The sequence below is a fragment of the Nicotiana sylvestris genome, chromosome 5 (assembly GCF_000393655.2).
Source record: "Nicotiana sylvestris chromosome 5, ASM39365v2, whole genome shotgun sequence".
NCBI classification, from domain to species: Eukaryota; Viridiplantae; Streptophyta; class Magnoliopsida; order Solanales; family Solanaceae; genus Nicotiana; species Nicotiana sylvestris.
Window position 1 is genome coordinate 49,806,503 of NC_091061.1, and position 11,590 is coordinate 49,818,092.

An 11,590-nucleotide genomic window follows, 5' to 3' on the forward strand; every position below is an offset into this window, starting at 1 on the left:
TCTAAATGATTGAATGAAAAAGAATGCGAAACTTATAGACATGATCTCTAGATGATTTAAAGCGTGAACCTATAGGCATGATATCTAAGTGATTAAATAACAGCATTGGTCCTATAGGCATGGTATCTACCCTTTAGCAATAAAGTAAACTCCTCCCACACCCTTTACTAATACTCCCAAGTTCTTTTTACAAAAATATTACAGAACCATAAGAAAGGAAGGAAAATAATTAAAAATACATCACAGCCTACAGCCAGATCCGAGCAGCCTAATTCAACCTTAATGCCCAACAACATGTGATTCACCAAATCCAGATTCCAGTTCCGAGGCCTTCTCCTTACTTAGAATGTTTTCAAAGTTCCAAGGAGTCTTAAGAACTCCAGGCAATGCTTAACACTCTAAGTAATTATAATAGCAACAGAGTAGTGCAGTGTGGAAATGCTAGCCCTCAGGCATCCAAGTTCAGAGGGAGCTCAAGGGTCCCAAAGCATGGCTTACCAAAGGGAGGCAGAACTTAAGGAACTAGGAGTAAGTGTAAAGTGTGGGGAGTTGAGGGAATCAGAGCAAAGGGTGGTCATACCCAGCCATGAGTATAGGCTGGCACATCCCTGACCCTTTACTTGATCCAAACAAATAAAGAGCAGACTTTTTAAAGTCAGACTTGAGCCTGGATGGTGATTAGGACACTACCAGACTCTAGTCAAGGCTCAACACATAAAGGGGGAAGAAGGGAATGGGACTGATTTGAGTAAGGTTCAAGAGAACCTGGTCCCAGGTCATGGATAGCAATGGGATGCTACCCTAACCTAGAACAGTACTCACACATAAGGGGTCAAAGGGAAAGGGTTCACATGGAAAGCATGTGGAAAAACATCAAGGAAGGACAAGGAAGCATAACAGAACTTAAAGGTGCAGAAACATGAAGAAAGAGCATAACAGACTAAAGTATAGCTACAGAATGCAGGAAAGCACAATACAAATATATAGTGAGGGACATGTGAAAGGGAGAAATAAACACATAGTTTTGGAGAATGTTATTTAACTTATGGAGACATACCAGTTGCAACTTTCAAATAGCAGAACAAACAAAGCAAGAAAACAGCCAGAGAGTCCACTTAAGCCTCAGCAAACACTTGAGAAAAGCAAGCAAGATTCTATAGTCTAGCCTTGGCTTTCAGCCGACTAGACACAACAATAGTACTAATAGTGGTAAAGAGAAGATAACTTTTAGTGTGTGTGTATTTTTGAACTCTATTGTTCGTGTGTTTAAAGAAAAAAGAGCAGGGTATTTATAGTTTAAAAACCAGGCAAGTAAGCAAGGCAAAGAATAATTCAGTATCAAATAGAATCAATTAGGAGAAGGGGATTCCTTTGATTAAGGAGTCCAAATTTGAACGGTAAAAGGGCAGAGTTTTATTTAAGGAAAGAAAATCAAGTAACACATTGGGCAATGAAGGGTAAATACATAAGGGAAGTTTAAAAATACACGGTTAGGTAAATAAGGTAAGAAGTAAATCAACTAGTACATAGTAAATCAAGGAATCAAGGATTCGAAATCAATAATGAACCAAGTCAGAAAAAGGTCCAAATTAGACAAAGAAAGAATCAAACAAGCTCACATAATGGTAGTCTGAAATCAATCCCCAAAATTAGGGTTATTTCGAGAGGGAAAGGTCTGACTATAAAGAGTGCATAGCTTTAAACATGCGAGGCTGGAATTAAACAAACAGAGTGGTCATGCAATCAAGAGTAGAAGAACATAGCTAGAAGAGAGTGTCAGATAGCATGAGAGAAATCAGAAGGTCTTGCAAAGCTTAGCAAGAATCAGAGAACATGAGACGAACTTAAAAATTAGGGTTTTTGAAATCAAACTAGTTTAGACATAGGAAGCAAAACAATTGCACACAAGTGTTTTGAAAACCCCCAAAATCTAGGGTTTCCTCCATAGATTAAATGTAAAGACGAAAGCATAGAAAATCAGGCAAAGTAAACTCAGAAAATCCAAAGAGCATAAACATTTCATGGAATCATAATGAAAGAAAACACAGTAACGGAAATCACTAGCAAACCCTAGGAGGAAATACAGTAAAAGAAAAATACATAAAAACCATAGTGAAAACACTTAGGAGTTACAACAAAGCAAAATACGGTAAGAAATCACAGTAGAACAAGTAAAAATCAAGGAAACCCTAGGTTCGAGAAGACGAACAGTTTTGAAAGCAAAAACTTGAAATGATGTAAGAAATACTTTAAAAACCTCAGAAATAGCACATATCTAAAGTAGATCTAGAGAGAAACAAGAAAAACTCGAAATGGCATAGGGTTTTAGAGAAACCCTAGAAAATGAGAAAGGCCTGGAAAAAGGCTGGTCCGAGTCGAGATGGACTCATAAGGCTAAGACACGCAGGAGATGAGTCGGAGATGGCTGGAGAAGGTGAAGGGAGATCATCAGAGAGGCGAGGAGGTGGAAGGTTCCAGAGAGAGTGAGAGATAGAGAGATAGAGACGAGTGGGTGAATGAGAGGGGATTGGGGGGTCGTTAGTTTAAAAAAGGAAAGGGCAAACGGGGGCCGTTGATTAAAACAATCAACGACCACGATTTTAAAATGGGATCCGGGCGGGTTCGTTTAATTGGGTCTGGTTCAGGTAGAAATGAAATTGGGTTGGGAATTGGGGGTTAGAATTAGGCTGTAATTGAAATCAAAAAGAGGCTAAAATTGAAATAGCCATTTTCCCCTTTTGAATTTATAAAATAGTAAAAGATGTTAAAAATCAAATTAAAAATACTGGGTTGATAAACAATATGTAGGTATTAATTGAAAAATATTAGGATTGATTTTGTAATAAAAATTGCTATTAAATCTAGAAGTAGGCTAAATTGCAATTTCATGCAATTTTAGTTTAAAAATACCAAATGGACTTGTAAAATTATGCAAAAATCATGTAAATTATATCTTGATGTAAATATGAGAATGAAATAAATTATCCTCCAAAATGGAAAGCTTTGGGAATAATTATGAGATTTTATGGTGTAAAAATAGGCCATAAATTGGTTTAAAATCGTTAAAAATGCCAAAACCCTTTGGGGTGCTTATATATGCACACATATGCTATTTTGAAAATATATAGGAAAAAATTGGGTATCAACAGCTGCCCCTCTTTACCCAAGGAGGATGAAAGAGTTGTTGGGTAAAGACAAAATGACCAATTTTGACCGGATCAGTGATTGAAAATAGTTTTGACCGAGCCCTGGCTTCTGAGCTACCTACATATCCCTGGTTTTACAGAAATCATGCCATATGTAGTTCAGGAACCATTGACGGAGTGTGTCGATGGTGACTCGAAAAGACGGATGAAATGATTAGGTTTGAAAAGGTGTTTGGAGTCGAATAGGTTTCGGAGGACCGGAGCGGGATCGCTCCTACTGAGACGACCGTTTGCTAGCCGGTGTACCTGAAAATGAGCAAAGCGGCGTATATTGTGCATAATTAAAACATGATGCAAGTTTCCGTTGGACCATGAATGTTGTCTTCAGATGGTTAGGATGACATCCTCGGACTATGATGTCCTGGGCCATGAAGAGAATAAAAGTAAAGATTCGCAGGCCATGAAATGGTGTTCTCGGGCTATGCAGATGGTGCCTCTGAACTATGATGCCTTTGAATAAGTTGGTGATTTTTCAGCCCATGAGAAGGTGGCAATCTTTCAGCCGAATGAATGCAAAGAGTGGAGATCTTTCAGCCAAAGCGAGAATTTAAATGCAGGTGGCGATATTTCAGCCGAAGTGAGAGATTGAATGCAGGTGGCGATATTTCAGCCGTTCGAAAAAATAAAGTGGCGATATTTCAGCCAAAGCGCGATGGAGACAATGCTTAGTCTCGGAAGGCAGATAGGTAGCCTTATGCAGGATGGAGGTAGAGCTTAACCTTGGAAGGCAGAAAAGTAGCCTTATGCAAGAATGCAGATGGAGACAGAGCTTAGTCTCGAAAGGCAAAAGATAGCCTTATGCAGGATGGAGGTAGAGCTTAACCTCGGAAGGCAGAAAAGTAGCCTTATGCATGATGGAGGTAGAGCTTAACCTCGAAAGGCAGATAAGTAGCCTTATGCAAGAATGCAGATGGAGACAGAGCTTAGTCTCGAAAGGCAGATAAGTAGCCTTATGCAGGATGGAGGTAGAGCTTAACCTCGAAAGGCAGATAAGTAGCCTTATGCAAGAATGCAGATGGAGATAGAGCTTAGTCTCGAAAGGCAGATAAGTAGCCTTATGCAGTGCAGGAATGTAAAGGAGCAAATAGTAGTAATTTTCTTAGCTGATAGGCGGTTGCGATATCATGACTGCTGGGGAATGTTGGGTGTAGATAGTAGACCTTTGTGAGTTGAGTGATTGTTTCGAGGGTTTCGACTTTGAAGAGTGCATGCGTTTTGCCTTGCGATCTGAGTTCCTGCATCCAAAGAAAAATCGTGAGTTCTATAGAGGGGGAAGGTTAGTTCGTATCCCTTGGCTCCTAACGTTACGTATCATTGGGGTAGCATTGCTAAACGATGGTGATGCAAATGATGTTTATGCATGATTCAGTAATTGTAATGTAAGTATATAAAAAAATGATTTTATTTTGGATGAACCAACAACTGCAACCTGGTTCAAGACACGACAACCTTGCTTGCTCCAAAATTTTGAAGGTCCTCCTCAAAATCCTGTCCCAGTTCACTGGGCTGGCGCTGCTGACAGCTGTGCTGAATAATTGAAAGCGGATCGATTCCAGAATTTTGAGGGTCCTCCTCAAAATTCTGCCTCAGTTTACTGGGTTGATGTTGATGCGAAAGCTGACAAACTGACTTCGGAATTTTGAGGATCCTCCTCAAAATTCTGCCCCAGTTCCAATAGCGGGGAAAATGGAATTTTTATTAAAATGTGACCGAACCCATAGGGCTGCCTACGTATCCCCTCTTAAACGGGAATAAGGTCAGGCGTAGTTCAAATTACATCATAAAGAAAAGCATACGATCAAATGTAGTATCTCTTTACTGCATTTGAGTTGATCGGCTTCGACCAGACTTCTCCGTCCATTTCTACAAGAATAAGGGCTTCTCCGATTAGAACTCGATGAACCATGTATGGACCCTGCCAATTGGGAGAGAATTTCCCTTTGGCTTCGTCTTGATGTGGAAATATCTTCTTCAATACCAGCTGTCCTAGTGTAAACTTCCTTGGTTTAACTCTCTTGTTGAAGGCTCTGGACACTCTGTTCTGGTATAACTGACCGTGACAGACTGCATTCATCCTCTTTCCATCTATGAGGGCTAACTGCTCGTAGCGACCTTTTACCCATTCTGCGTCATCTAACTCGGCTTCTTGTATGATCCTTAATGATGGAATTTCTACCTAAGCGGGAATGTCCGCCTCTGTACCATAAACCAGCATGTAGGAAGTTGCCCCGGTTGATGTGCGGACTGTGGTACGATAACCTAATAAGGCGAATGACAACTTCTCATGCCATTGTTTGTGCCTCTCGATCATCTTCCTTAGTATCTTCTTGATGTTTTTGTTGGCCGCTTCTACGGCTCCATTCATCTGCGGTCTATAAGCCGTAGAGTTCTTGTGTCTGATCTTGAAAGCCTCACACATTGTTTTAATTAGGTCGCTGTTAAGATTGGAACCGTTGACGGTGATGATTGACTCTGGAATTCCGAACCGACAAACAATATGGTCGCGGACAAAATCTGCTACCACCTTCTTGGTAACTGCTTTGTATGATGCTGCTTCAACCCATTTAGTAAAACAATCAATTGCTACCAAGATGAACCTGTGCCCATTTGACGCGGCAGGCTCGATTTGACCGATAACATCCATTCCCCAAGCGGCGAACGGCCATGGTGAGCTTGTTGCATTAAGCTCGTTTGGGGGCACTTTTATCATATCTGCATGTATCTGATAGCGATGGCACTTTCGGACATACTGGATGCAGTTTGTTTCCATAGTCATCTAGAAATATCCTACTCGGAGTATCTTCTTTGCTAAAACAAAACCATTCATGTGCGGTCCGCAGGTCCCTGAATGTACTTCCTCCAATAACTTGGTTGCTTCCCTTGTATCGAAACACCTTAGTAAACCCAAATCAGGAGTCCTCCTATACATGATTCCTCCGCTATGAAAGAAATTATTGGATAGTCTCCGAAGCGTGCGTTTCTGGGTAGCATTGGCAAGCTCTGGATATTCTCCTGTGGTCAAATACTCTTTGATGTCGTGGAACCATGGTTTCTCGTCGGCTTCTTCCTCAACATGAGCACAATAAGCCGGTTGGTCATGAATATTGACATGGATGGGGTCAATGAAATTTGTATCTGGATGCTGAATCATAGATGACAAAGTGGCAAGTGCATCGGCGAACTCATTCTGTACCCTGGGAACATGCTGGAATTCTGTCTTTCTGAACCTCTTTCTCAATTCCTGTATGTGATGCAGATAAGGGAGTATCTTGGGATTCTTGGTTGCTCATTCTTCTCGAACCTGATGTATGAGTAGGTCCGAGTTTCCGATTACTAGTAACTCCTGAATGTTCATATCAATGTCCAGTTTAATCCTTAGAATGCAGGCTTCATATTCGGCCATGTTGTTGGTGCATGTGAACCTGAGCTTGGTGGATACTGGGTAATGCTGACCGGTTTCTGATACCAGGACTGCTCCTATGCCAACTCCTTTGAAATTTGTAGCTCCGTCGAAAAACAACCTCCAACCATCATAGGATTCTGCAATATCTTCTCCTATGAAAGATACCTCTTCATCGGGAAAATACGTTTTAGGGGCTCGTATTCTCCGTCTATGGGATTCTCGGCGAGATGGTCCGCCAAGGCTTGAACTTTGATTGCTTTCTGGGTCACGTAAACAATGCCGAATTCACTTAGCAGGATCTGCCACTTGGTGAGCTTGCCAGTGGGTATGGGCTTCTGGAAGATATACTTCAGAGGGTCCATTCTGGATATGAGATAAGTAGTGTAAGCACATAAGTAATGCCTCAACTTCTGCGCGACCCAAGTCAGAGCACAACAAGTGCGTTCTAAAAGAGAATACTGGGCCTCGTACGGTGTGAACTTCTTACTGAGATAGTAGATGGCTTGCTCCTTTCTCCCTATTTCATCATGTTGTCCTAAAACACAACAGAATGCTTTATCTGATACCGCAAGGTAAAGCAATAGGGGTCTTCCTGGCTCAGGTGGAACCAAGACCGGCGGCGTTGATAGGTGTTCCTTAATTCTGTCAAAAGCCTTTTGACATTCATCGGTCCATTTGGTGGCGGCATCTTTCTTCAGCATTTTGAAGATGGGTTCACAAATGACAGTAGACTGAGCTATGAATCGGCTGATATAGTTGAGTCTTCCCAGGAAACTCATCACATCCTTCTTGTTCTTTGGCGGCGACAATTCTTGGATAGCTTTGACCTTTGATGGATCCAATTCTATTCCTCGATGACTCACGATGAAACCCAATAATTTTCCAGCAGGAACCCCGAATGCACACTTGGCGGGATTCAGTTTCAAATTGTACCTTCTCAACCTGTTGAAGAACTTTCGCAAGTCTTCCATATGATCTGCAACTTTCCTGGATTTGATGATGACGTAATCCACATACACCTCGATCTCTTTGTGTATCATGTCATGAAAGATGGTAGTCATGGCTCTCATGTAGGTAGCACCAGCATTTTTCAATCCAAACGGCATCATTCTATAGCAGTACATCCCCCATGGCGTGATAAAGGCCGTTTTCTCTGCATCTTCTTCATCCATCCATATCTGATGGTACCCAGCGAAACAATCAACGAATGACTGCAGCTCATGCTTGGCGCAGTTGTCGATCAAGATGTGTATATTTGGCAAAGGAAAGTCGTCTTTAGGACTGGCCGGTTGAGATCCCAGTAGTCGACACAAACTCTAACCTTCCCCTCCTTCTTTGGTACCGGCACGATGTTGGCTAACCATGTCGGATATTCTACCACTCTGAGAACCCTGCCTTTGACTTGCTTAGTAACCTCTTCTTTAATCTTCAAACTCATGTCTGGCTTGAACTTCCTGTGCTTCTGCTTTACCGGCGGACATGTAGGATCTGTTGGCAACTTGTGAGCTACAATGGATGTGCTGAGACCAGTCATATCATCATATGACCAGGCAAAGATGTCCTCATACTCTTTTAAGAACTCTGTGTATCCTTTCTTTTTTGACGGCGACAAGTGCACGCTAATACGTGTTTCCTTGACATTCTCAGTATCACCCAAATTAACGACCTCAGTCGCATCTAGATTAGACTTAGGACTATTCTCAAAGTTTTCGACCTCTCTGACAACCTCTTCTGAATCTATATCCGTTTGTTGCATTGCCTCGTTGCAAGTCACAGTTGTTGGTTCATCATCAAGATATGTAAGAGTAACTCTGTGTAAAATAAAGTAAATGATAGAGAAAAGTAATAAGAGTGCAATATATAATGAATTTGAAATGCTTTGATTGAAATTCATAATCGTTCGAGACATCAGAGATCTTTTGGAAAGTAAAGACAATGTAGAAAGGAAAAGCAATTAAGAAAATAAAGATGCGATGCATGTTGCTCGTTCAGCCTTGCTACCCCGAAGATGACCGGGCACTGGTGGTCCTGACCGACCAATTGGTGAGGCGTTCCCCTCGGTTCACGGCTTGAATGGAAGGGCCTTCCTCCCCTTCCTCATCAAAGATAACACAACAATCCATATCATCTTCCAGAAACAGGTTCTTTATTGCTGCTAGTGCCTCATCTTCCTTTGATCCATACAAAGTGTCGGCTGGCTAAAAAGTCTGCTCCAGCTGAGGTATAGGGTGCTCTAGCGGATAGTATGGTCTGCGCCATGGAGGTGACCAGTGGTTGAACTCCTCCCAAGTGTACTCATACCCTAGGCCAAAAGTGGTACCGTGCTTATTCAGCTTGATAGGTTTGGTGATACCCTGCAGGTTCTTGCCAAGTCCTTTTCCGGGTTCATACCCGCTCCAATTCAGGATGCTTTCGATCTTGTTATCCCACCACTTGTCTTTGTCTACAGCATTGACCCGCTCGATGTGGTGGTACGTTTCTCCTCCTATCCTTCTTCTGCCTCCGATCATCGGAATGGTTTGGCGACTGTATATAGGGTTGCTACCGTCGCCATGAATGATTACTTCCTGATGATTCCATTCAAATTTTACAGCTTGATGCAAAGTTGATGCTACAGCCCCAGCGGCATGGATCCAGGGTCGTCCCAGCAACAAATTGTAGGATGCTGGTACGTCAATGACTTGGAACTCGACATCAAACCAGGTGGGTCCCATCTGTAGGCATAGGCTAATTTCTCCAATGGTGGACCTCTGAGATCCATCAAAAGCTTTGACACTGATAGCCCCATCTTTGACCTCGTGCAATCCCTTACCCAATGTCCTGAGAGTTATCAATGGACAAATGTTGAGGCTGGACCCTCGTCGACTAAAATCCTGGTGATAAAGTGATCCTCGCATTGCGCAGTAATGTGCAATGCTTTGTTGTGACCAAGCCCTTCTGGTGGTAATTCGTCCTCGTGGAAGGTGATCTTGTGGCTTTCCAGTACCTGCCCCACTATGTTTGCCATTTCGCCTCCTGTTATGTTGCTGGGAACACAAGCTTTACTTAGTATTTTCATTAAGGCGTTTTTATGTGCCTCAGAGCTTTGCATAAGAGCCAGAATAGAAATCTGTGCTGGCGTTTTGTTCAGTTGCTCGACGACTGAGTACTCTTTAGCTTGTACCTTCCTCCAAAGGTCATCGGGTCAGGTTTCAACAACCCACCCAGAGGCTTGCTTGATGGACTCAGCCAAGTGCTCTGGGGTGTATACCCTGCCTATCCTAGTCATGCCCTGTGCAGCAATTGCTTCCCCGGTATATGTCTTTCCTTTCCTTCTAGCCTCAGCGGTGTAATCCCAAGGTATAACATTTGTCTTGAACGGGGTCACGTCTGTCATGGAGACCGAAATAGGCACCTTAGGAGGTAACACAGTAACTTTGATAAGTGTAGGCGCCTTTGGAATTCCGAACTCAACCTCAATCAGTTTTGGCGCCTTTGCGGAAGGTGCTTCAAACTCGAGCGGTACAGATACATTTACCATATCACCCTTAGAGGGATGAATCTGAACAACAATGGGATTGAGAGTAACTGCTGGCTTCTTAGGTTCGTCTCCTTCAACTATCAAATCGATTGACCCCTTGGGGTCCCAATCATCTTCAATCTCGATCATATGGATGCCTCCACCCTTGTGGTCAGGCAGGGGGTTGTTGCAGACATTAGGAGCGGGCTCCTTTGCTATAATGATCTTGTTGTCAATCAGGTTCTGAATCTTTTCTTTCAATGAGCGACACTCGTCGATGGTATGGCCCTTCATCCCGGAATGGTATGCGCAAGTCTTGTTTGGGTTGATCCATTGGGAAGGATTTTCTGGAGTTACGTCTAGAGTAGGGGTAACATAACCGGCTACTTTGAGTTTTTCATATAATTGGTCAATTGGCTCGGCTATGGTGGTATATTGTCTGGGAGGTTTACGGTCGAAGTTTAGTCTAGGTCGGGGAAAGTTTTGGCGGGTACGAGGTGATGGGTAGTGAGAAGGTTGGGAGTTGTATGCTTGGTATACGGGTGCGAGTTGAGAATATCTGGGTGAAGTGGGTTGATACGTAGGTGGTGGAGGTGATTGGTAAGCAGGTGGTGGAATTTGGTAAGTGGGTGATGGTGCTTGGTAGTTTAGGGTAGGTTGATATGTTAGTGAAGCTGAGGGATAGGTTTGGTACTTCATAAGGGAATTGTTCTTTTGCGCAACCATTACGGAATTTACATCCTTTTTCTTCGACGAGCCACCAGACTGTAAAGCCTTGTTGGTAGCTTGCAATGCCTCGAGGTTAGTGACCATACCATTTTTGATGCCTTCTTTAATCCTTTCTCCCAACTTGATGATGTCGGAGAACTTTTGGCCCTCTATTAGCATCAGCCTCTCGTAGTATTGCGGATCCTGAGCACGGACGAAAAACCTATTCATTTGTTCTTCCTCCAAGGCCGGTCTGACCTTAGTAGCTTCTGACCTCCAACGAGTAGCATATTCGCGAAAAGGTCTCTGTGGGCTTCTTCTTGAGATTCTGGATACAGAACACATCTGGTGCGTTCTCAGTGTTAAACCTAAACCGGTCCATAAAGTCAGATGCCATGTTCACCCAACTAGTCCATTTATTTGCATCCTGGCTAATATACCATGATAAAGCATCACCCTTCAAATTCCTCATGAACAGCTTCATGCGGATTTTCTCGTCCCTTCCGACTCCTACCAACTTGTCACAATACATTCTCAAGTGGACCCTGGGATCACCTGTACCATCGAACATCTCGAACTTGGGGGGTTTGTACCCCTCCGGGAGCTCAACATCTGGCTGAACACAGAGATCTTCATAATTCAACCCTTCGACACCTTTGTTACCTTCGAAACCTTGAACCCGGCTAGTCAACTTCTTGATCTCAGCGACCAAATTTTGAATGAGGGAACTCCTGTCATCTGACTTGGCTGCACTTGTGATTGGCTGACTATATT

General features: G+C 42.8%; 1 protein-coding gene across 1 annotated transcript; it reads right to left on the reverse strand.

The window, feature by feature from the left end:
* Positions 1 to 5,004: 5,004 nt before the first annotated feature.
* LOC138868630 (uncharacterized) lies at positions 5,005 to 11,047 on the reverse strand. Its single transcript, XM_070146193.1, has 4 exons — positions 9,860 to 11,047; positions 8,911 to 9,635; positions 7,931 to 8,420; positions 5,005 to 5,382 (listed from the first exon to the last, which is right to left on the reverse strand). Exons 1-4 carry the CDS (start codon positions 11,045 to 11,047, stop codon positions 5,005 to 5,007), a joined length of 2,781 nt encoding a protein of 926 aa, XP_070002294.1.
* Between the last annotated feature and the right edge of the window lie 543 nt (positions 11,048 to 11,590).